Source organism: Pituophis catenifer, unplaced genomic scaffold, assembly GCF_029215685.1.
Source record: "Pituophis catenifer annectens isolate HBS135680 unplaced genomic scaffold, rPitCat1.0.hap2 SCAF_1, whole genome shotgun sequence".
Classification (NCBI taxonomy): domain Eukaryota; kingdom Metazoa; phylum Chordata; class Lepidosauria; order Squamata; family Colubridae; genus Pituophis; species Pituophis catenifer.
In genome coordinates, this window is record NW_027256881.1 from 7647561 (window position 1) to 7674245 (window position 26685).

Genomic DNA, 26685 nt, shown 5'->3' on the forward strand with positions numbered 1-26685 from the left:
TTAAGAATCATATGAATTCGTTTTGTTCATATCTAGTTTTGTTTGCTGACTCACGTGTGGTAAACTGACAATCCGATTCCAAATTAGACACCATGGAAATTTCAGGATTTCATCCTTCCTTTTTGCGGCTTTGGTCTCTAGAATTTAAGTAAATGGGAAAAGAACTTCCACGGGACAAGTGCCAATAAGATTCCTGACAGATAAGTGCTCAGTTCATTTGGCTGATGTCAGAGTATTTAACAAGCACTTCGTTTGCTGAAAAACAGCTTACAAAATAATAATCTCTGTCTTTGTGTAGTTTTGAAAAGGAGGAAGACCACTTCTCAGCCCTCATTACAGTAGCAAATGAGCAGAGAATGGCCATTTCTGTGCCATTTGTACCTTTTGCTTCCTCACAAAGTGGTTCCAAATCACACATTTTCAGAAAGTGTCTTCTTCGCCATATGACCCCCGTGTGAGACCAGCAGCTTAGCCTAGTCACCTCAGTGTGCTATGCATGATAGCTTCTGGGGAAAGCAACTAGAATGATCCTTGTGTGATTGGGAGAGCCATAATCTGTAGCATTCACTCACTATTCTACCTACAAAGACTGTATTGGAGTTGGGCAGCTATAACACATTTGGATGGATGGATGGATGGATGGATATAGTCGAGTGCTCCTCTGACATCAAAGAACTGTAGCCCAGCAACTTTGTGAATTGCTTAGATGGAAAAAGCTGGTCCATGAAAAACAGCCCAATGTGTGGAGGTGATACCCATCTTGTCAAAAGAAGCTCCAAATTTATCCAGATGTGAATCAATTAAAAATTGGGAGTTGGTTCCTCAGCAATCTAGCTTGGACACCAGATGCAGAACTCAGAACACGACAGAGAATGGAAATTTAAATGAGGTTAGCCATTCCTCTTCTGAACATACAAAAGCAGGGGTGAAAACAGCCCATAAAAGCTGCCCCCTTTGTCCAAGAATGGAATTTAAATAATAATATAATAAAGACTGGTCACTACAAAAGTTCCAATAAAATAGACATAGTCTAAAAGAATTAAATATAATTAAATAACATACCCTGTTTCCCCAAAAATAAGACATCCCCTGATAATAAGCTCAATTGGACTTTTGAGCGCATGTGCTAAAATATGCCGCCCCCAAAAATAAGCCCGCCACGAAAATATTTAAATGCGGAGCTGGAAATCAGGTAAGACTGCAAGAGGAGCTCCATCTTGCTCCACGTGCCCCAAAATAATAAGACCTCCCGGAAAATACGGCCAAACACTTATTTCGGGGTTCAAAAAAATATAAGACAGGGTCTTATTTTCGGGGAAACATGGTAGTACAGTCTGTACTGTTTTATCCAAAACCCAAACTACATGCATTTGGCTTTGTGGTGCAAATTCTGCTTATCTGGTCCAGTTGGCAGACGCTGCTGTAAAAGCAACATTTGGGGACCCCCGCTGAGGCTAAGGAAGGTCTCTGGGTAGGAAGTTAGGGTTAAAGTTTTAGCTGGTCTTGAGACTGTAAGACTTTTATGGGTCCTTCAGTTTTTATTTCTTCCATGGTTCTTTGGTTCTCTTTTGGAAACGTTGCTTCAAATAGGTCCTCTTTGTATCCTTTCTGCCTCTGTAAAAACAAAACAAGGAAAGTTAAGAACCGGTGGAATTGTTTTAGTATAATTCCTGTGGAATTTTAAATGGAGGCCTGGATGGAAGAACTCAATTAAAACACAAAGTGTAATACAAGCTACAATATATATATTATTATACTGTATTTTTTCTTTTTTTGTTGTTTCTTCTCTTTCTTTTGTGTGTCTCTCCCTTTTTTGTCTCTCTTTTTCCTTTCTGTTCTTATTGTTCTTTTATCTTTCTTTATTTCATATTTTATAATGTATGTAGTTAATGTGATATTTTATCTTTTTATGCTTAATAAAGATTGTTTTTAAAAAAATTAAAAAAAATAAAACACAAATTGTTCAAACCAGCAGCATTCATAAAGGTAAAGGTTCCCATTTCTGGCAGGTTTCTGGCATGCATGTGGACCGAGGGTTGGGGACGCCTGGACTAGAAGCCCTCCAAGATCCCTTCCAATCTATTATTCTGTTTGGTGTTTGATGTTCTAACTTTGCTAGACCAGGCTCTGAGTTGGCATTTTGTAGCTAGTGAAGGTTTAGAACGTGGCAGCTTTTTCCAAACAAAATCAGAGGAGGAAGGCCTATTAGATCCCGTTGGCCACCTTGAGTTATTGACAAAGGTAATAAAAGGGGGTTCAAAACTTCTGGAAAAAAATCATGAGCAACAGGTCCAATTTATGAAAATGCCAACATAACAAAATATATATTGAAAGAAGAAAAATGAACACCCTGGTTTGCTGATGGGTCTAATTCTTATTCTCCCTTCCATGCTTCTGGATCATTTCTGGGAAGATTTGTCAGTGGGCATTTCTGGAAAAAGAGTAGGGGGGATTCCCAGCTTTTTTGCAAAGCAACAGCTGCAGGCACAGAGGTATGAAGCTGGGGAAAGGGGAGGGGGGGAAAGGGTGGAGCGGTTTCATTATCAAGTGCTTGAGCGGAGATCAGCCCTGTTCTAAGCAAAGGGAAGTAGAGAAGCAGGAAAGGGGATCCCTGCTCAGCCCCTCCAGCCTAAAAATAAGAAAGTGATAATAAGCCAAAGATTATCCACCAGGATCTTGCAAAAACAGAATGTGCGGTTAATGATAGGTAAGGAGACAGGAGGATTTACTTGCTCCACCCCCACTTCTACTGACTCCTGTCAAAATCAAGTTGATTTTTTTTTCTTTTCATTTGGTCATATCTGATGTCGCTGAAGTATCACCAGATGCTTTGTCCCAGGAGCAGAATACAGAATAAGAGAATTGGAAGGGGCTTTGGAGGTCTTCTCTAGCCCAACCTCCGCCCCCCACCCTCTCGAGCAAGAGACCTTATACCATTCAGGACAAATGGCTAAGGATTATGGAGATTGTAGTCTGCTTCTTGACCACACTGGAAGGTTCTGGCTCGGGAGATTCCCCCTTCCCCCCAAAATAGGCTGATTTTGGAAAGCAGTTAGCTGCAAATTCGTCCCTGTCGTGTGAATCCCCGCAATATTTCAATTCTAGTCCCATGACCCCGATCATGGGTATGACCTTATTGGCATGTTGCAATTCTACCTTAAGTTGACCCATAACCTACTTCCAAGCCACCTCCGTGACTAACGATAGGGAAAACACAGAGTGGGTGGAAAATCGAGGGGGCGTAAGGAATGGGGGCAAGCAGAGCGCCTGACCAGCATCCCACCCCCTCACATTCAAGCCACTCCGGCCTTTTAGGGAGCAGCACTGACCCCCCCTCCCAATTTATCTCCTCCCTCTGCCCCCTCCATCTCCAGAAAGGCTCCGCCCCTTTCTTTGACCTTCCCCCCCTCGTGGCTCCGCTCTGCTCCATTTAAGCGCGAACCTGCATGTGCGAAGATCTCTTTCCCTTAAGTTGGGAGGAAAAAGTCCTCTCGCCAAACTAGACAAACTTGCCGGAATTTCCTTTTCTTTCTCGGATTCCACTGCCAGCTGCTGAATATGGTAAGTTGGGTTTGCTTAAGAAGGGAAGGGACGGAACGGGATTCCCACCCATCCACTTCACTTTACAACGCCAGGCAGCCTATAATTCAATATCTCGTGGCGGGCTGTTCCCCTGGTGCGCTTCCATAACTGTGGCTCAATAACTGTGATTGAGCCAAGGTCAGGTTATGTGGCTTTTTAGGACGAGGTTCACTCCTTATTTAACAGAATAACATAGTTGGAAGGGACCTTGGAGGTCTTCTGATCCAACCCCCTGCACAAGCAGTTTTTTAAAATGTAATATTAAGTTTCAAAGGGAGATGAAATACTTGAAATACAAAATAACCAAAAGAAAAAAAAATTGAGGGAAAGGGGATCAAAAAGGGGGGAAAGTTAAAAAGTGACAAAATAGATTTATTTGGAACTTTCTGCAGTACAGATGTAAATATGTAGTAAAAATAATTTCTTAACTCCTAATCAAAATAAAAGCACGGAAACATCAGATAAAAAAACCCAGATTGGACATCAAAATAGAGTTAGAATTATATAAGAAAATCATTCTTATTCCGAGTTTACAACTAGGTATAATATATATGTCCAGTATATAAAAGTGAAAATACACAGTGTTGGGGGGGAAAAAAACAGATCATTGGGCATAGCTGCACTTAATAACAATTGAACAGAGAGCACACCACAAAAGTCTCACTTTAGGATTCAGAGGTTTATTAAAATTTAAAGCATAGCAAACAGAGAGCACTTATATTAATCACATTGCAATGAGGGTCAGTCAGACAAGCATCAAAAGGGATTGCTTGAGGTGGATTGGCAATGTCCCATTAATCAATATTTCATTTTTTAAATAAAAGTTTTATTTGTTTTATTTATATTATTTTCCATTTCCCTCAAACTGTGTGTGATCTGGGTACAGTTATTTGAACAGTCAAGGTCCACAATTTGTTGTTATATTCATCACAATATTAATAATATAACTATATAATACCGTGTTTCCCCGAAAATAAGACATGTCCAGATAATAAGCCCAATTGGGCTTTCGAGCGCATGCACTATAATAAGCCCCCCCGAAAATGACCCCCCCCCCAAATACTTAGATGCATGTGCAACTGCCATGTAAACAGCATTTATTTATCAAGCTAACAAGGGAAAGACTTGAAGCCCCATCTCGTTCCATGCCTCTTGCTTCTCCGTCTCCCCACCCGCCACTCCCCCTTGCTGGCTGACATCGGCAAGCCTGATTTTGGAAGGGGTGGGGAGGTGGAGAAGCAAGAGGCATGGAACGAAATGGGGCTTCAACCCAAAGGTAAAATATAAAGACATGCCTTCCCCACATTGGGCTATTGTTACATGAAAAAGTCCTTCCCTTGTTAGCTTGATAAATATTTTTACTGGTTAGAACCTGCTGGAATTTTATGTCAGCTGTCTGTTTTTATTCGCTGCAATAAATTCCAGCACTTGGTGGGCTCAGAAACTCAAACAGCTTTTCCTTCGGGTGAGCTGTTGCCTAAAACATTCAGGTTTTTTATTTTCATTTTTAGCTTGCCACTTAGGTTGGGGTTTGTATACAGGAGAGGGGAATGGTGTATTACAATGAAGTACTTTGGATTGCGTCTCACTTCTTACCTGATTTCCAGCTCCTACCATGGCTGGTAAGGGAGGGGAGAAGAGATGGCACTCCATGTGTCTCGCTTCTCCGCCTCCCCACCTACTACTCTCCCTCGCCGGCCTAGATCTGATTCGGGGAGCTGAACACGCTGCTGCCGCCCAGGAGGAGAAGAACGTCAGAAATGGGCTCTCTCGCAGTGCCTCCTCTTTCTTTTCCTGAGTGGCAGCGGTATGTCCGGCTCACCGAATCTGGCCTCCTGATCTTGGGCGGCAGCGGCTCTGACCTGATCCTCACCGGCAATGCTGTGGGCAAGAACCGGCCATGCCGATCCCACTTCATGGCTGCGCAGACAGCCCATACCGGCCATTGCTCAGAGCTCTGGTGCCAGTACCCCCTCCCCCTAGGTTGACAGGACTAGGGCTGGCAAGAGTTTGTTTGTGGCCGCTCTTTGTGGCCGCCACTAAGAGAAGGGGTGCGCAAGCTACGGTTTGCGGGAGGGGCCTCTGCGAGGCCGTTCCAGATGTATGGCAGGTACGCGTGGGGCATGTTCCCCCACCGTTCACCCCCCCCTCCTCACCTCGTGCTGTTTGCAAGGGAAGCAAATTAAAAGCTGCCACGATTGCTGGAGGCAGCGGCCTGAACGGCACCAGCGAAGCAACTGGTCGGCACTCCGGCACCAGTCCCCCTGCAGTTGGCCGATGTTTAGGGGCCTCCTGCACCTCAAAAATAATAAGACCCCCCCAATAATAAGGCCAAGGTCATATTTCGGGGATCAAAAGAAAATAAGACCCTGTCTTATTTTTGGGGAAACACGGTAGTATAATAGCAATAATAAATAACTTCATCATCTTTGAATTCTCTCCACATTAACATTTTAGCTCCTTTCTAACTTCGGTTTCTATTGTCTAACCATTGATAAAATACATCCCACATCAAAAAATATTCAAGTCCACCACATATGACAGTATGAGCCCAATGATTGATTACACTTCCAACATTTAGCAGATCTATCTTTATACATTTTAGCCAATCTTGCCGGTGCGAAACACCATCTATAAAACATTTTATACAGATTTTCTTTATATGCAGTTGACATAGTCAGTTTAACATTTCTGTCCCATAGTTTCTGCCATTTATCTAATTCTATTGCATAGCGAAAGTTTTTAGCCCGGGCAATCATTTATACTTAATTAGCTGAATACCCGTTCTCCGCTACGAAACTATGTGATCAGGCTTGAAAAATCAACACTTACAGCTTGAAAATTAATGAATAGTTATGATCGGCCTCTCCTCTCCCCTTCTCTCCCTCAGGCTTGCCCCACAGAAAGATGTTCTATCCTATCCCCTTCTCTCTGTCAGGCTTGCCCCACATAAGCCTCCCCTATCCTATCCCCTTCTCTCCCTCAGCCTTGCCCCACAGAAACATCCCATAGCCTATCCCCTTCTCTCCCTCAGCCTTGCCCCACAGAAACGTCTCCTATCCTATTCCCTTCTCTCCTTCAGCCTTGCCCCACATAAGCCTCCCCTATTCTCTTCCCTTCTCTCCCTCAGGCTTGCCCCACAAAAGCCTCCCCTATCCTATCCCCCTTCTCTCCTTCAACCTTGCCCCACAGAAGCCTCCCCTATCCTATCCCCTGCTTGCTGTCTTGAAAGTAAAACTGAAACTCCTTTCCTCTGCTTGTGTTTTGCATTTGGAACAGATTTCTTTTCAGGTGGGGAGGGGGAGGAAAACTCCTTAGCATCAGAGCGTGTTAATAATAATATAGGAAATATAATGCTCTGATGGACATTTCAAAAAATCCTTTCTTAGAAGCCAAGAGGAACATACATGGCAAATATCAAGTTTGTAGGCTTTACGGTTCTGGAGATTTTGTGATGATGCATGAATGGTATTTCGCTTTTATATATAGATAGATATATAACAATATAATTTCTTTATCAATTTATCATCTGTTCCAGTTAATATGTGGTCTAACTCTGTTAACTCTTTATTACAGCGGTACATTTTAGCATCTTTTTCATAACGAGATTGTAGCTGCATGTGGCCACCATGAGATATCTATCCCTTAGTTCTCCTTTATCATTCAAAATGTCTTTGTATCTTACATTTTTTTCTATATTAATAACATTAATAACATTAGGATGTACCAGTGCTTCCACAGCGGAAAGCCAGATTGGTATTTTCTGGCTTTTGTTGTTCTTTTATTTTAAACCAGACTGATAACAGTGCATTCCTAACATAGTGTCTCTGGAAATAACTACGTATCTTATTCTTCCCATACCATAAAATGGTGTGCCACCCTAGTTGAAGATCAAGCCCTTTTAAGGTTAAAAATCTTATATGTCTCAAGCTAATCCATTTTTTCACCCATGTGAGTACCGAGGCCTGGTAGTACAATTCCCAATCTGGTAATCCAAAACCCCCTCTCTTTTTTTTGGTTTCTTGCAACATTTTTAAGCCTATTCTGGCTTTCTTTCCTAACCAAACAAATCTTAATATTATTTTATTTAATTCTTCCAAGTATTTTTTTCTCCAGCTTTATTGGTATGGTTTGAAATAAGTATAGTATTCTTGGCAAAATGTTCATTTTTATAGTAGCTATTCTTCCTGATGGTGACAATTGTAAGTCTTTCCATTTCTCCAGATTTTGTTTAATTTGCCTCACCAGTTTCATATAATTATCCTCTTTGATTGTTGCACATTTTGGTGTTGTATTCCTAAATACTTCACTTTTTAAACTAGCTGTATATTAATTCTTTCCATCAACATTCTTTTTTGTGTCTCTGCAAAATTCTTAACTTTAATATTTAATTATATACCTTAAAACCACAAAATCACATGACTTTCAGGATTCTGACAGCTTGTCATAGCAACAGGACCAGTTGTCCATTCCTCCAACCTAAATGTTACAACATGGTTATTTTTACATGCACTTTAAGCATACGCTTCCTCCTTGCCTACAACATTTTGCAAGCTAAGCACCTGCCAGGGCTGCAAAACACCAATCTGATATACTTAAAGGTCACAATTTCAACACCCAAATTAACATTGATTTTATTTCGGCCCTTCAGACCTTAATATGCATGATAGTGCAGGTCCTTCATCTTTAAATATTCCCATGAATATTTAATCTTCAATCTCCTTATGATTTTTTGTCACATTTTTGTAAATACTTTTAACTAACATTTCTTCATAGAACTTTATTGTCTCCTGCTGGATCATTTTGTACCAAATTAATATATTAAAAATTACTCAATATTCCTCTAATATACCATTATCCCAATATCTAAAAACTCCAAAAAAGTCAATTTTTAATAAAAAATTTGTCAATCCCAAAATTATTCCTTCAAGTTCCTTAAATTTCTAGTCCTTAAAATCTATACATTTATGCTTTACAGTCTTTATAATTTCCAGTTTAGACCTTCCCAATTGTCCAGATTTTAAAGTCTTATTTATCTTTTCTTCTTTTTCTTTTTTCTTTTCCCTTCTATTGCTTTTCTTCTTTTGCTTCGTAGAATGATCTGTCATGTAATGTTAATAACCCAAATCCAACTTGGCCCACCAGGTCCCCTCAAATCTTTCAAATCCACTTTTCAATGCACAGTTTCAATAAAGTTTTAGTATTTAATTTAGTTTGTCTTGTGGATCTTCAAAAAGCTCACTAAATATTTCCAAGCATCCAAGTCACCTACTAAGATAAAGTCAAGGTCAAATAGCCTTCCAGGTGTTGTTTACTTTCTCTCCTTTCATCACTTTTCTTTTAATTTCACACTTTGCAGTAATCTTCGTCCTCCAGTAGATGGCTCCCCTGCTTCCAATTCCAGCATTTAACAGAGTATAAAAATAAAAAAATAGTTGATTGTCAACCAGTCAGAGGGGTTAGAGTTTCACTGCTAAGTCCACGCATCGCTTCAGCACAAGATCTTAGTATCCTTATTATCCCACCTTCTGACTGCCCAAAATGGCCGTTGTCCTTGCTGCTGTTCAGGAGAACTTTCTTTGGATCAATGAGGAAATTGTGGTTTCCTCGTGATCAATGAAGCACCTCTCTTTTCTTCACCAGCCCTCCAGGGTGGCTTGATCCCTTAGGATCTCTGGGCAAGCAGTTGCTGGCTGCATTTCACAAAACCCGGCACAGCGCCGCTATTCTCCAGCCATTCCCGCTGTGACGTCAACCGGAAGCTTACCCTTATGGCTTCTGAGAGGGGATATCCTTTCCACTGTACTAAGTACTGTAGCCTCCCTTTGTATAACCTTGAGACTAAAATTTTCTTCACTTCGTAATGTGTCTCTCCTTGCACTATGATTGGCTTGAGGGCTGGCTGGTCGTCTGGTCTTAGTTGAGACTCTACAGCTGGCTTCAGCAAGCTGCTGTGGAAAACTGGATGCACGGTCCCTAGTAGGAGGGGAAGCTTCAGCTGTAATGTAACTGGATTAGTCACTTTCACTATTGGGAACAGTCCTATGAGTTTTGGTCCCAGTTTCTTGCAGGGGAGTTTTAGCCTTAAGTATTTCGTGGAGTAGTCTTTAGATATGTTTTACAAATATTTTTGTTAGTTTGTTAGTTTGATGGCAGACCTGAGCAAGCTATAAAGTGGGCTTGTTTGGAGAGCAGGTCTATTACTGTTCCAATGACCATATTCCCCCCACTGTTCGGGAGCTCTATGATAAAATCCATTACTATCTCCTCTCACAGGTGGGATGGGTCTGCCACTTGTTGGAGCAGACTTGGGGGCTTCCCTGTTCACTTCTTCATGGCTGCACATGTGGCACAGCTTTGACAACTTTGATTTTTGACTTTTTGACTGCCGAGGCTTTTCTGCCACTCGCTTTCTCGACTGCTGCCAAGAGCTACACCGCAGAGCGCCTCTTTCTTCCAATCCCCCTCCAAGGGAACTAGGACTCCACAAAGTCCACCGATCAGTTGGAATTCGCTGGAAAAATGACTTTCTATAACAGAGCTTTCCACAGCTTTCCTCCTTAACAGCTGGGCCCGCCTCCTCTCCACACATCTTAAAATTGTTGAGGTTGAGAAACACTGACCTAGAAGTAGCTCTTTGTTCTGATACTTGCTCATACAATTTCCTTTGATTTCTGTTTTTTTCCAGACCAATCCATTTTCTTGCAATCAAATTTGCTCAACATTCTCACAGGTATGATATACGATCCTTTACTTAAAAAAAATGCCAACAATCCCTCATGTGTGTCACAGACATCATGCACTTCAACAGAGACACAACTTGGATTGCATGGCATTAGACGCCATCTTGATTTTTTTGACCCCATTGGGTGCTCTGGCAAGACCAGTGGCAGTGGAGAACCTATCACACCTCTCCATCTTTTCAAGTTTAGCGAGATTGCTAAACTTCACAAGCACCACATTTTTGTATTATCCGGTAGTCCTTGACTTACAACTGTAATGGAGCCTAGAATTTCTGTCTGTAAGTCATGATTGTCATAAGTTGAGGCATTCACGTGACTGGCTTGATTTTACGAGCTTTTTTTGTGATAGTTGCAAAGCAAACGCAATAGTTGTAAAGTCAAAGCTGCAGTCATAAAGGGAATCCCTTCCCATGGGTGTGTTTTTAGCAGAAACCAACCAAAACTAGCAAAAATAAATTGCAGTCACATGATCATGGAACACTGCAACTGATGAAAAGTGAGCCAGTTGCCAAGTTTCCAAAATGTGGTCATGTGACTAGAGGTATCTGTATTCCTGTCAGAAACCAGGTTACAAGTACCTTGGGAGGGGGGCTTGTCATAACCCTGGACAGCCGCTAAATGACTGCTCATTAAGCAACACTACCTGTACTATCTAAGATGTGTATCAAACTCGATTTTGTTGAGGGCCACATCAGGGTTGTGTTTGACCTCAGGTGCCCGGGGTGGATGTGGGCAGGGTCAGTGTAGCCAGCATGTCACTCATGTCGTGGGGTTGCCTCTGGTGGCCCTAGTACTTTACCAGCGAAAACAGTCTCCCAGGCTCCATTTTCGGCTGCGACAGCCTCCTGAAACCCTCTACTAACAAAAACAGAGCTCGGGGAGGTCCTCATGCAACTCTCGCAAGCTCTGTTTATGTCTGGGATGGCCTCCTGCGACCCACTGCCAGAGAAAACGGTTCTCAGGAGGGCCACACACAGCCCTCACAAGCTCCATTTTCGCTGGCAAAGGCACTGCAGGCTGGTTCTTTGCTGTTTCCAGGGCGGCCCTGTGGGCCAGATCTAATCACCCCATGGGCTGGATCTGGCCCCCGGTCTTTGAGTTTGACGCCCCTGATCTAAGAAGAGTTTCTCACTAGCTGAGGAATTCTGGGGGTGGAAGGCCACACATCTTAAAATTGTTGAGGTTGAGAAACACTGAAATTTGTTGAGAAACAAATTGTATTTTCTCATACAATTTTCTTTGATTTCTGTTTTTTTTCCAGATGGATCCACTTTGTTGCAACCCAGTTTGCCCAACACCCTCACAGGTATGATATACAGTCCTTTACTAAAAAAAAATGCCAACAAACCCTCATGTGTACCAAGAATTTCTGTCTGTAAGTCATGATTGTCATAACTTGAGGCATCTACGTGACTGGTTTAATTCTACAACCTTTTTTTGTGACAGTTCTAAGCAAACGGAGCTGTTGTAAAGTCAAACTGCAGTCATAAAGGGAGTCCCCTCCCATGGGTGTGTTTTTAGCAGAAACCAACCATAAAGGCTAGAAAGCAACAAATATAATTTGCAGTCATGTGATCATGGAACATTGCAACTGATGAAAAGAGAGCCAGTTGCCAAGTTTCCAAAATGTGGTCATGTGACTAGAGGTGTGTGTATTCCTCTATCAGAAACCAGGTTATAAGTACCATCGGGGGAGGGGGTGATTGTCATAACCTTGGAGCGTCGCTAAATGACCGCTTATTAAGCAACACTACCTGTACCATCTAAAAAGCGTTTTTCACTGGCTGAGGAATTCTGGGGTTGAAGACCACACATTTTAAAATTGTTCAGATTGAGAAACATTGACCTCGAAGTCGCTCTTCGTTTTTATACTTGCTCATACAATTTCGTTTGGTTTCTGTTTTTTTTTTTCCAGACGTATGCAGTTTGTTCCAACACGGTTTTCCCAACATTCCCACAGGTATGACGAACAGTCCAGATAGATAGATAGATAGATAGATAGATAGATAGATAGATAGATAGATAGATAGATAGATTGGACAGGACAGGACAGGACAGGACAGGACAGGACAGAACAGAACAGAACAGAACAGAACAGAATAGAATAGAATAGAATAGAATAGAATAGAATAGCAGAGTTGGAAGGGTCCTTGGAGGTCTTCTAGTCCAACCCCCTGCCCAAGCAGGAAACCCTACACCACTTCAGACAAATGGTTATTCAACATCTTCTTAAAAATTTCCAGTGTTGGGGCATTCACAACTTCTGCAGGCAAGTTGTTCCACTTATTAATTGTTCTAACTGTCAGGAAATTATGATAAAGCATGAAAGCACAGATGACACAGAAATAGAAAAGGAGAGGCCAGAAACAGGAACACAGGAACATATAATGCCTAGGAGATCAGACAGGAGTAACAAGGGTGTACATCCTGCAAGGTTTATTGCTAGTAAGGTCAGAGCATACAGTGTAAGATATGAACCTCAAAGTTATCATGAAATGTTGTTATTGCCCAAAATAGAATAAAAAAAATGGAAGGAGGCTATGGATGAGGAAATGAAATCTATGGATGTGCATCGGGTGTTTACTCCAGGGGTGAAATCTAAAATTTTTTGCTACCGGTTCTGTGGGCGTGGCTTAATTAGTGGGCGTGGCTTGGTGGTAAGGTGACTGGGAGGGCGTGGCTTGTTGGTAAGGTGGGCGTGGCCAAGTCAATGTCACTTCTTTGCCCTTTTTTAACCTACACAACACAACACAACTGGCTCATCCACAATATAAAAGCAGTTGTGCTAGACCCAAAATGGCCCCTGCAACGAGCAGGAACCTCACACAGCCACAAAAAGCCCCCCCCCCAAAAAAAAACAACTTTCACATTTTACACACACACAACACAACACAACTGGCTCACCCACAATGTAAAAGCAGCTGTGCTAGACCCAAAATGGCCCCTGCAACAAGCAGGAACCTCACACAGCCACAAAAAGCCCAAAAAACCAACTTTCACACTTTACACACACAAAATTCCACATTCAGCTTTGTGAAATTTTGTATGTTTGTGTAGTTAGAGTGAAACACTACAGAAACACACTAAATCTCAGAAAGCTGCACAAATATTGTTTTATTTTAATTTATTTTTACTTTTATATAAAAGCAGCTAAATTTAAAACTTCCTAAACTTTAAATGGCTAGGTCTAAAAAAAGAACAACTAACAAAAAACCCAATTAACTATTTTTTTAAAGCTCCCAAAGGGGAAAAAAACTTATCCAATAGAAGAGGGGTCTCCAACCTTGGCAACTTTTAAGACTTGTGGACTTCAACTCCCAGAATTCCTCAGCCAGCAAAGCTCCACAACTCCCTGCCTGCTTGATTGTAGGCAGGGAGATTCAGTTGCTTGCTGATGCAATCGATTGCAGTTGCAGGGATTACAGCAAGGTGTTGCGACCAGCAGCTAAGGTAAGCAAGCTGAGGGGGGGAGGGGGAGAGATTTTTGCTACGAGCCATTTAAAAGGAACTCAGCTGGGATCGTCAGAGCTTGGCTGGTCAGAACCGGGAGCATTTTACCCCTGGTTTACTCCCATAAGACTGCCAGAAGAGAAAAAAGCAGTAGGGTGCAAATGGGTTTACAAGAAGAAAGTGTTACATAATAATGAATTACAATATAAAGCAAGATTAGTTGCACAGGGATTCACACAAAGAAAGAACATGTATTATGATGAGATTTTTGCACCTACTGTGAAAAGCGAGACAATAAGGCTTGCAATAACGTTAGCAGCTTCATAAAAATATTCTATATATCATTATACAGCTTATTTAAATGCTGACTTAGAAGAGGAGATATATATATATATGGCTTAGGCTCCGGTTATGTATATAGATTGAACAAGGCCATATACGGATTGAAACCCTCACGAGCTCCGTTTTCGGTGGCAGAGGCACTGTGGGCTGGTTCTTTGCCGTTTCCAGGGTGGCCCTGCAGGCCAGATCTAATCACCCCATGGGTTGGATCCGGCCCCCGGTCCTTGAGTTTGAAGCCCCTAATCTAAGAAGCGTTTTTTACTGGCTGAGGAATTCTGGGGTTGAAGGCCGCACATCTTAAAATTGTTGAGGTTGAGAAATACTCAAATACTAGAAGTCGCTCTTTGTTCTGATACTTGCTCATACAATTTCCTTTGATTTTTATTTTTTTCCAGATGGATCCACTTTGTTGCAACCCAATTTGCCCAATACCCTTACAGGTATGATATACAGTCCTTTACTAAAAAAAAATGCCAACAATCCCTCATGTGTGTCACAGACATGCACTTCAACAGAGACACAACTTTGACTGCATGGCATTAGACACTATCTTCATTTTTTTGACCCCAGTTGTCATAATTTGACCCCAATTGTCATAAGACCTCAATGCCTTCCGTCGTGCCCTTAAAACCCATCTTTTCCAGCAAGCCGGGCTGTCTTAAGAAGAAATTTTTAAATTCTTTTAATCAGTTTGTGATTTCTTAACTTTCGGGCCAAATTTATATATATTTTTAACTGTTTTTAATATTTGTATTCTATGTTCTTATCTTGGCTGTACACCGCCCTGAGTCCTCAGGGAGAAGGGCGGTATATAAATTGGAAATTAAATTAAATTAAATAAACGTGGAGCGTCGCTAACTGACTGCTCATTAAGCAACACCATCTGTATCATCTAAGAAGCGTTTTTCACTGGCTGAGGAATTCTGGGGCTTGACGGCCACACATCTTAAAATTGTTGAGGCTGAGAAACACTGACCTGGAAGTCGCTCTTCGTTTTGATACTTCCTCATACAATTTCCTTTGATTTCTGTTTTTCCCCCCAGACCCATCCAGTTTGTTCCAACCCAATTTTCCCAGCATTCCCACAGGTATGACATACAGTACAGACAGACAACAGATAGATAGATAGATAGATCTGGTTAGCTTAAATGTATTTGGCCTGAACAAGTTCTAAGATTGTTGTAGATCAGGGGTGTCAAACTCGATTTCATTGAGGACCACATCAGGATTATGGTTGACCTTCGATTGCCGTGGGACCCAGGGTCGACATGGCCAGCTTCCCTCTCTCCCTCTCATTCCCATCTCCTTCCTCTCTCTCTCCCTCCCCTTTCTCCTTCTCTCCTTATTCCCATGTCCTTCCTTCCTTCTCCCTCCCTCCCTCCTTCCCCTCTCCTTCTTCCTTCTCTCCTTTTTATTCCCATTTTCCTTCCTTCCTTCCTTCCTCCCTCCCTTCCCCACTTCCTCTTTCTCTCCTTCTCATTCCCATCTCCTTCCTCTCTCTCTCCCTCCCCTTTCTCCTTCTCTCCTTATTCCCATGTCCTTCCTTCCTTCTCCCTCCCTCCCTCCTTCCCCTCTCCTTCTTCCTTCTCTCCTTTTTATTCCCATTTTCCTTCCTTCCTTCCTCCCTCCCTTCCCCACTTCCTCTTTCTCTCCTTCTCATTACCATCTCCTTCCTTCCTCCCTCCCTCCCTCCTTCCCCTCTCCTTCTCTCCTTTTTATTCCCATTTCCTTCCTCCCTTCCCCGCTTCCTCTTTCTCTCCTCATTCCCATCTCCTTCCATCCATCCTTCCTTCCTTCCTTCCCATTCCTGGTGGAGAAGGTGACTTCCCCTTGCCCCTCAGCATTTAAATGTGGCCCTTATTAAGAGCCCGGGAGGCCCACTCAGATACCTGCTGCTTGTTGTTTTCCCAAAAGAAAAAAAGAAATGACTGGCCAAGGACTGGCATCGTATATCACTCCTCCTGCACCTACGGTCACATAACCACATTTTGTGCACTTGACAATAGGCCTACATTTGTGGCCATTTGCAGCATCCTTAATCATATAAACACAATTTATGTTTTTGCAGGAAACTAGAATTTCCTGCAAAAATCTATCTAATAATTTTAAATTGTTTTTAACTTTTATATTGCTGGTTTTTATCTTGGCTGTACACCGCCCTGAGTCCGGCATGACATTGACTGCATGGCATTAGACGCTGTCTTCATTTTTTTGACCCCAGTTGTCATAAACGTGGAGCGTCGCTAACTGACCGCTCATTAAGCAACACTACCTGTACTATCTAAGAAGCGTTTTTCACTGGCTGAGGAATTCTATGGGGTTGAAGGCCACACATTTTAAAATTGTTCAGATTGAGAAACACTGACCTAGAAGTCACTCTTCATTCTGATATTTGCTCATACAATTTCCTTTTATTTCTGTTTTTTCCCCAGACCTATCCAGTTTGTTCCAATCCAATTCTCCCAACATTCCCACAGGTATGACAAACAGTCCAGATAGATAGATAGATAGATAGATAGATAGATAGATAGATAGATAGATAGATAGATAGATAGATAGATATAGGTAGATAGAGATAGATAGATAGATAGATAGATAGATAGATAGATAGATAGATAGATAGATAGATAGATAGATGTAGGTAGGTAGATAGATAGATGTAGGTAGGTAGATAGATAGGTAGGTAGATAGATGTAGGTAGGTAGGTAGGTAGATAGATAGATAGATAGATAGATAGATAGATAGATAGATAGATAGATAGATGTAGGTAGATAGATAGATAGATAGATAGATAGATAGATAGATAGATAGATAGAGGTAGGTAGGTAGATAGATGTAGGTAGATAGAGATAGATAGACAGACAGACAGACAGACAGACAGAAAGATAGATAGATAGATAGATAGATAGATAGATGTAGGTAGATAGAGATAGATAGGTAGGTAGATAGATAGATAGATAGATAGATAGATAGATAGATAATAGGCAGACAGATATATGATAGATAGATAGACAGACAGACAGACTGAGTGACTGAATGTCAAACTCGATTTCATTGAGGACCACATCAGGATTATGGTTGACCTTGGATGGGCGTGGGAGTCAGGGTCGGTATGGCCAGCTTCCCTCCCTCCCTCTCATTCCCATCTCCTTCCTCCCTCCCCTCTCCTTCCTCCTCCACTCCTTTTTATTCCCATCTTCCTTCCTTCCTTCTCCTTCCCATCTCCTTCCTTCCTTGCCCCCTCCCTCCCTTCCCCTCTCCTTCCTCCTTCTTTCCTTTTTATTCCCATCTCCTCCCTCCCTCCTTCTCATTCCCATTTCTTCCTTCCTTGCTCCCTCCCTCCCTTCCCCTCTCCTTCCTCCTCTCGTTTTTATTCCCATCTCCTTCCTTCCTTTATCCCTCCCTCCCTCCCCTGCTTCCTCTTTCTCTCCTTCTCATTCCCATCTCCTTCCTTCCTTCTTTCCCCTCCCATCCCATTCCTGGGGGAGAAGGCAACTTTCCCTCCCCCAAAGGAAAAAGAGAAATAACTGGCCCAGGGTTGGCATCGTAACTTTTTAAGGATTTGAAAAGCCATTCTTTTAATTTTGGGGTTTCGCTTTTTGGGACAATCCCACCTGTCGTCCTTGCACCTCCTTTGTTTCCAAGAAAAAAAGAAATCGAAGGAAGGGATAAGAGGGGGACAAAAAAAGCCATACACACACACACACACACGCCTATGCAAGATTAGGTTAAAAGATTCGTCTCCTCTCTCTCTGTGTGTGTGTACACACAGAGAGAGAGGAGACGAATCTTTTAACCTAATCTTGCATAGATTAGTTGTAAAGTCAAAGATGCAGTCATGAAGGGGGTCCCCTCTCATGGGTGTGTTTTTAGCAGAAACCAACCAAAAAGGCTGGAAACCAGCAAATATAAATTGCAGTCACGTGATCATGGAACATTGCAACTGATGAAAAGTGAGCCAGTTGCCAAGTTTCCAAAATGTGGTCATGTGACTAGAGGTGCCTGTATTCCTGTCAGAAACCAGGTTATAAGTACCTTCGGGGGTGGGGGTGGTTGTCATAACCTTGGAGCCTTGCTAAATGACCGCTCATTAAGACACAATACCTGTACTATCTAAGAAACGTTTTTCACTGGTTCAGGAACTCTGGGGGTTGAAGGCCACACATCTTAAAATTGTTGAGATTGAGAAACGTTGACCTCGAAGTCGCTCTTTGTTTTGATACTTCCTCATACAATTTCCTTTTATTTCTGTTTTTTATCCAGACCTATCCAGTTTGTTCCAACCCAATTTTCCCAACACCCTCACAGGTATGATATACGGTCCTTTTCTTTAAAAAATGCCAACAATCCCTCGTGTGTCACAGACTTCAACAGAGACATAACTTTGATTGCATGGCATTGGACTATATTGTATGCAATTCACACACAAAGGGCGGCTGGCAGCAAGAAGAAAGGAAATATGCTATGGTTTTCCGAAAAGGGCATCCTTTGGAGATCCAGTTTCTTGTGAACATCTTTTCCTATGTGATATGAAGACGATAAGTCCTCTTCATGAGTTATAATCACCATCTTTTTTAAAAGTATACTTGGTTTTTCAAAAGGTGTAAAATACAGAATGTCTCAAAGCATCCCTTGCTGAGTGCAAAACCGCTCTCTCAAATGCAAAATGGGCCCCATCAATGCACACATAACCCGATGGAGTTTGGGGCACACTTTCTTTGGATCTTGTCTTTATTTTTATTTATCAGTTTAGAAACCGTCTCCTTCACAGAGCAACTCATCCAGTCTCTTATCCACTTTGGGTACTCCATACAATCTCCCAATGGAGCCTGCCCATTATGGTCGTCAGTTGTGACCGTCATAATGTAGGTCATCACATGATCGGACCTGTTTTTGTTGCCTTTTTTGCAGGGTTCATTAAGTGAATCATTTTTTACTATGGGCCATTTTTGCCAAAAATTAGGAGTAAATGCTGATTTTCTACAAAAACATCTTAAATTGCAGTTTCATGGTAGAAGGGCATTGCAAATGGCCATAAATGCAGACTGGTTGCCAAATACCCAAAGCACAATTGGGATCACTAAGCGATCTGTTGTAAATCAAGGACCAACAGTAATCTCAACTTGGTTTAAGTGTTTTAAGTGTTTTTGAGGAATCTAGTCCTTATCATTTCTCAAACATGGTTTGTGACTTCCCAGTTGGCCTTGCAAACGGCCAGTGTTCCATCATGCTTGAAAGCATCCACTATTATCCCAGTCCCGAAGAAAACAGCAATTAACTGCCTGAATGACTACAGACCTATTGTATTCACGTCTGTAGTGATGAAGTGTTTTGAGAGATTGGTTCTTCAACACCTTAGGTCATGCCTCCCAGCAAATTTTGACCAATACCGGTTTGCCTACAGGGGGAATAATTTGACAGACGACGCCATAGCTACTGCTTTACATTCCGTAGTGAGTCACCTAGAAGAGAAACCAGGAAATTATGTCAGAATGCTTTTCATAGACCTTCAACACCGTTCTGCTGAGCATCCTTATCGAAAAACTGACTGACTTGAATTTTCCCTCTTCCATCTGTGACTGGATTAAAGACTTTCTAATGAACCGGCCACAAACAGTGAGGACTGGGTCTTTTATATCGTCCTCCTGAAGCTCAGCACTGGCTCTCCTCAGGGCTGTGTGCTCAGTCCAAACCTGTATTCATTGTACACATACGATAGTGTATCTTCTGACCCATCCACTATGACCATTAAGTTCGCAGATGACACCACCATACTGGGTCTTATTACAGATGCAAACAAAGCAGCATACGGGGGGAGGCTCAAAAATTATCCATATGGTGCTCAGAAAACAACTTGCACCTGAACATCAGCAAGGCAAAGGAGATGGTACTAGACTTCCGGAAGAAGAGAGAGGAACCTGCCCCGCTTTACATCGAGGGGGGGGGCTGTGTGGAGAGAATCCCCTCTTTCAAATTCCTGGGAGTCCATCTTAGCGAAGACCTCACCTGGAAAAACAACACAATCCAGGTGGCCAGGAAGGCCCAACAGAGACTCCACTTCCTTAGGGTCTTGCGGAAGAACAAGGCGGAATAACAACTGATGACCTCCTTTTCCCAGGCCACAATAGAAAGCGTCCTCACGTATTGCATTATGGTATGGTATGCTGGCTTGACAACCACAGATAGAAAGACATTACAGAGTGTGATAAGCATGGCTCAAAACATCATAGGCTGTTCCCTGACATCACTAGACGAAATCACTAGGACTCGCTGCCTTTGAAGAGTGAGGAAAATCCTCAAGGACGACTCACACCCTGGTCAGCACTTCTTTACTCTCCTGCCATCGGGCAGGAGATACAGAAGCATAGCCAGTCGTACGAACAGGCTGAAGAACAGCTTTTATCCGTGGGTTGTCAGACTCCTGAAAGCAACATAACATCATAAGTATGTAGTATGATATGCGCTGTCTCCGACAAATTCTTGGCATTACCTGGCAGGACAAAGTCCCAAAGAGCGCAGTCTTGGAACGTGCTGGAATTTCTAGCATGTATACACTATTGAAAAAGCGACATCTACGCTGGCTGGGGCATGTCGTGAGAATGGCTGATGGTCGGATTCCGAAAGATCTCCTGTATGGAGAATTAGTGCAGGGAAAGCGCCTCAGAGGGAGACCACAGCTGTGATATAAGGATATCTGCAAAAGGGACCTAAAAGCCCTGGGAATGGACATTAACAACTGGGAAACCTTGACCTCCGATCGTTCAGCTTGGATGCTAAAGATGCAGCATGGCCTTCTCCAATTCGAAGAGACACTTGTTTGGCAGGCTGAGGCAAAGAGGCAGTCCCGGAACCAGCGAAATCCGGGGGCTGGGCAGGGGACAGAGTGTATCTGCCCTCAGTGTGGAAGGGATTGCCACTCTCGAATTGGCCTTTCTAGTCACACTAGATGCTGTTTTAGGACCTCTTTCCAGAGCACGATACCATAGTCTCTTGAAACTGAAGGATGCCAATGATGTAGTATGATAGACGCCGGCGCAATGTGCAACATGTTCATATTGGTGCAATATATCATAATGTGATATTATGCACCCCTTCGTGGATTACTGCCTTGTCGGGGCGAAGGGGCTTGTGTAGTTCAATGGAGCTATGAGCTATGCCATGCAGGGACACCAAAGACGGACAGGTCATAGCAGAGAGCTCTGACAAAATGTGATCCACTGGAGAAGGAAATGGCAACCCACTCCAGTATCTCACCATGAAAACCCCATGGACAGTACCAAAAAGAAAAAAGATATGATGCCGGAAGATGAGCCCCTCAGGTTGGAAGGTGTCCAATATGCTACTGGGGAAGAGCAGACAGCTAGTACTAGTAGTGCCAGAAAGAGTGAAGCGACTGTACCAAAGCCGAAAGGATGCTCAGCTGTGGATGCATCTGGTGGTGAAAGGAAAGTCCGATGCTGTAAAGATCTTTTCTCCATAGGAACCTGGAATGTAAGATCCATGAATCAAGGCAAGCTGGACGTGGTCAAACAAGAGATAACAAGACTGAACATCGACATCTTAGGAATCAGTGAACTAAAATGGACAGGAATGGGTGAATTTAATTCAGATGACCATCAGGTATACTACTGCGGGCAAGAATCCCTCAGAAGAAATGGAGTAGCCTTCATAATCAATAAAAGAGTAGGAAAAACAATACTGGGATACAATCCCCAAAATGACAGAATGATCTCAGTTCGAATCCAAGGCAAACCATTCAATATCACAGTAATCCAAGTCTATGCCCCAACCACTGGTGCTGAAGAGGATGAAATTGACTGGTTCTATGAAGCCCTACAGCACCTTATAGAATTAACACCAAAAAATGATGTCCTTATCATCATGGGGGATTGGAATGCTAAAGTAGGAAGCCAAAAGATAACCCGAATAACAGACAAGTTTGGCCTTGGAGTACAAAATGAAGCGGAGCACAGGCTGATAGAATTCTGTCAAGATAATACGATGGTCATAGCAAACACTCTTTTCCAACAACCCAAGAAACGACTCTACACATGGACATCACCAGACAGTCAACACAGAAATCAGATTGATTATGTGTTCTGCATCCAAAGATGGAGAAGCTCTATACAGTCAATAAAAACAAGACCAGGAGCTGACTGTGGCTCAGATCATGAGCTTCTTGTTGCAAAATTTAGACTTAAATTGAAGAAGGCAGGGAAAAGCACTAGGCCACTCAGGTATGAACTAAATCATATCCCTGATGAATATACAGTAGAGGTGACAAATAGATTTAAGGAATTAGATCTGATAGAGTGCCTAAAGAACTATGGATAGTGGTTCGCAACATTGTACAAGAGGTAGCAACTAAAACCATGCATTCTTAAATGGACAGTGCAAAGAAATAGAAGAAAACAATAGAGTAGGGAGGACCAAAGATCTCTTCAAGAAAATTGGAGATATGAAGGGAACGTTTCATGCAAAGATGGGCATGATAAAGGACCAAAATAGCAGGGACCTAACAGAGGCAGAAGAGATTAAGAAGAGGCTGCAAAATTACACAGAAGAACTATACAAGAATGAGCTTAACATCCCTGATAACCACGATGGGGTGGTCACTGACTTCGAGTCAGACATCCTAGAATGTGAAGTCAAATGGGCCTTAGGAAATCTGAGCAACAACAAAGCGAGAAGACAGTATTCCAGCTGAGCTATTCAAAATCTTAAAAGACGATGCAGTAAAAGTGCTACATTCAATTTGCCAGCAAATTTGGAAAACTCAACACTGGCCACAGGATTGGAAAAGGTCAGTTTTCATTTCAATTCCAAAGAAAGGCAATGCCAAAGAATGTTCAAACTATCGCATCATTGCACTCATTTCATATGCTAGTAAGGTTATGCTTAAAATCCTACAAGCTAGGCTCCAGCAGTATGTGGATCGAGAACTACCAGAAGTACAGGCAGGATTTCAAAGAGGCAGAGGAACTAGAGATCAAATTGCCAACATACTCTGGATCATGGAGAAAGCTAGGAAGTTTCAGAAAAACATCTACTTCTGCTTCATTGACTATGCTAAAGCCTTTGATTGTGTGGATCACAACAAATGTTCTTAAAGAGATGGGAGTACCAGACCATCTTATTTGTCTCTTGAGAAACCTATATGCAGGTCAAGAAGCAACAGTGAGAACTGGACACCGAACCACTGATTGGTTCAAAATTGGGAAAGGAGTCTGGCAAGGCTGTATACTGTTGCCCTGCCTATTTAACTTATATGCATGCAGAGCACATCATGAGAATGGCGGGGCTAGATGAATCAAAAGTTGGAATTAAGATTTCTGGGAGAAATAACAACCTCAGGTATGCAGATGATACCACTCTAATGGCAGAAAACGAAGAGGAACTAATGAGCCTCTTGATGCGGGTGAAGGAGAGTGGAAAAGCTGGCTTGAAACTCAACATTAAGAAAACTAAGATCATGGCATCTGGCCCTCTCAATTCCTGGCAAATAAATGGGGAAGAAATGGAAATACTGACAGATTTTATTTTCCTGGGCTCCAAGATCACTGCAGATGGGGACTGCAGCCAAGAAATTAAAAGACGCTTGCTCCTGGGGAGGAAAGCTATGGCACATCTAGACAGCATAGTAAAAAGCAGAGACATCACCCTGCCAACAAAAGTGTGTATAGTCAAGGCTATGGTTTTCCCAGTTGCCATGTATGGCTGTGAAAGTTGGACCCTAAGAAAGGCTGAGCACCAAAGAATTGAGGTCTTTGAACTCTGGTGCTGGAGAAGATTCCTGCGAGTCCCTTAGGCTGCAAGGCGATCCAACCGGTCAGTCCTAGAGGAGATCAACCCTGACTGCTCTTTAGAAGGCCAGATCCTGAAGATGAAACTCAAAATACTTTGACCACCTAATGAGAAGGAAGGACTCCCTGGAGAAGAGCCTAATGCTGGGAAAGATTGAGGGCAAAAGAAGAAGAAGGGGACGGCAGTGAACGAGGTCACTGAAGCAGTCGGCGTGAGGTTAAATGGACGCCAGAGTATGGTAGAGGACAGGAAGGCCTGAAGGAACGTTGTCCATGGGGTTGCGATGGGTCGGACATGACTTCGCAACTAATAACAACAAAATGTTATGCACATATATGTATAGAGGATTGTGTGTTTGTTAGTATGATTTACTGGGTTAGGGATTTTCTTTCTTTCACTGTGAGTTATTGAGATGTATTTGTGTTGGGGGTGTTGCACTAAGGGAGGCTCAGCCAATCTCATTGTACACATGTTGTGCATTTTTTTTTTAATTTGATTTATATGCCGCCCTTCTCCGGAGACTCAGGGCGGCTTACAATGCGTTAAGCAATAGCCTTCATCCTTTTGTATATTTATACAAAGTCAGCTTATTGCCCCCACAACTGGGTCCTCAATTTACCTACCTTAGAAAGGATGGAAGGCTGAGTCAACCTTGAGCCTTGGCGAGATTCGAACCTGCAGTAATTGCAGGCAGCTGGTCTTAATAACCAGCTTAATAACAGGGTGCCTTAGACCACTGTACTACCAAGGCATTGACAATAAAGATTTGAATTTGTCTTATTCATAAGCTGCTAACGGGGGTTAACTTGTTAGGTGAGTTCAACCACTGTTTTGGTTCCTTCTCTGTTATCTGAAAGGTGCTTTTTCCAAAATTTCTGGGTTTTTTTCTTTGAAAACATTTTACTTCCCATCCAAGAGCTTCTTCAGTTCTTTGGATCAGAACTGAAGAAGCTTCTTGGATGAGAAGCAAAACATTTTTAAAGAAAAAACAAAGAAGTCCAGTTGCCTTTTGGAAAAAGCACCTTTGGGACAACCATGACCTGGAGCCCTGGTGGCACAGAGGTTAGAATACAGTATTGCAGGCTAATTCTGCCCACAGTCTGGAGTTTGATCCTGACTGGCTCAAGGTTGACTCAGCCTTCCATCGTTCTGAGGTCATAAATGAGGACCCAGATTGTGGGGGGCAATATGCTGACATCGTAAACTCTAAAGCACCATGGGGCAGAATATAATTGCTGGATGATAGAGAATCTCCACAGACGTTATCTTCTCTGTTGTTCTTGTTGCGAAGATATGACAAGCTGCTCCCTTCTGTGTTTGCCAGGTTCACGTAGATGGAAAGCTGCAGTTGGAATTAAAACACAAGGTCTGTCTTTCCCAAGTAAATAACGTCGGAATTTCAGGACAACTAGATATGGACTCAGTCAGCTTCCAAGGTCAAACTGTAGGTATTCTATTGATTTCATTTTATTTATAAAGCACCTTTTCTGCCTTCCCTGATAAACAAATGGCTACCCTTATTTTTCTTGGGTTTAAATGTGTGGAGTATTTACACAGGATAAATATAAGCCTTTCCTCTTTCCTTCCGGTCTTTGAATAATGCAAAGATTTTCTGCAGTTTCCCAGGTGATATGGGGGAAAGATTAAAAAAATGTCCATGTGGTGGCCTAATGCCAACAATCCCTCATGTGTGTCACAGACATCATGCACTTCAACACAGACTTAACTTTGATTGCATGGCATTGGACGCCATCTTGATATTTTTGACCCCGTTGGATGCTCTGACAGGACCAGTGGCAGTGGAGAACCTATTACACCCCTCCATCTTTTGAAGTTTAGTGAGATTGTTGTGAAAAATCCAGATTGTTCTGGATGTCAGAAAGCACCACATTTTTGTATTATCAGGTAGTCCTTGACTTACGACTGTAATGGAGCCTAGAATTTCTGTCTGTAAGCTATGATTGTCATAAGTTGAGGCATCAACGTGACTGGCTTGATTTTTTGTGACAGTTGCTAAGCAGTTGTAAAGTCAAAGCTGCAGTCATAAAGGGAGTCCCCTTCCATGGGTGTGTTTTTAGCAGAAACCAACCAAAAAAGCTGGAAACCAGCAAATATAATTTGCAGTCATGTGATCATGGAACATTGCAACTGATGAAAAGAGAGCCAGTTGCCAAGTTTCCAAAATGTGGTCATGTGACTAGAGGTGTGTGTATTCCTCTGTCAGAAACCAAGTTATAAGTATCATCGGGGGAGGGGGTGATTGTCATAACCTTGGAGCGTCACTAAATGACCGCTCATTAAGCAACACTACCTGTACCATCTAAGAAGCGTTTTCCACTGGCTGAGGAATTCTGGGGTTGAAGGCCACACATTTAAAATTGTTGAGGCTGGAAATGTCTCCTTTTTTTCTCCCCTGTGGTAACTGTTCTTGGACCATGGAGAAGGAAGTAGAGAAATAGTCTAGTTGGAATAGTATTAGCCAGTGTGGTGAAGTGATTAAGATGTTAGACTAAAGAAATCCCGGTTTCCAAGCTGGATGACTTAGGGTCACCTCTTGTTTGTTGGACCAACCTACCTCACAGGGTTGTTGTGGTAGAGACTTTGGGGGAAGGAATGCTCCTGAATGAAAGATGGCATATAAATCTAACAAGCAAACAAATAAAAAAATAGAAATAATCTGGTTAATTTAAATGTGTTTCACCTGAAGTAGTTCTGAGATCGTTGTCGGTCAGGGGTGTGAAACTTGATTTCATTGAGGGCCATA

The 26685-nt window shown here is 42.4% G+C and overlaps 1 protein-coding gene across 5 annotated transcripts in view; it reads left to right on the forward strand.

Annotated features, from left to right (window-relative positions):
• The first annotated feature begins 3424 nt into the window (after positions 1-3424).
• LOC139308490 (galectin-5-like) overlaps positions 3425-26685 on the forward strand; it is a 33301-nt gene continuing 10040 nt past the window's right edge. The window contains exons 1-9 of one of the 5 annotated variants that reach the window (XM_070932043.1): positions 3425-3561; positions 10271-10315; positions 11587-11631; positions 12241-12285; positions 14513-14557; positions 15161-15205; positions 16550-16594; positions 18381-18425; positions 25246-25365. In XM_070932043.1, the coding sequence (XP_070788144.1) occupies positions 3559-3561; positions 10271-10315; positions 11587-11631; positions 12241-12285; positions 14513-14557; positions 15161-15205; positions 16550-16594; positions 18381-18425; positions 25246-25365 (438 nt within the window). In that variant the 5' untranslated portion in view covers positions 3425-3558. The remainder of the gene's footprint in view (positions 3562-10270; positions 10316-11586; positions 11632-12240; positions 12286-14512; positions 14558-15160; positions 15206-16549; positions 16595-18380; positions 18426-25245; positions 25366-26685) is intronic. The other 4 variants (XM_070932045.1, XM_070932044.1, XM_070932046.1 and 1 more) reach the window with 4 other exon arrangements.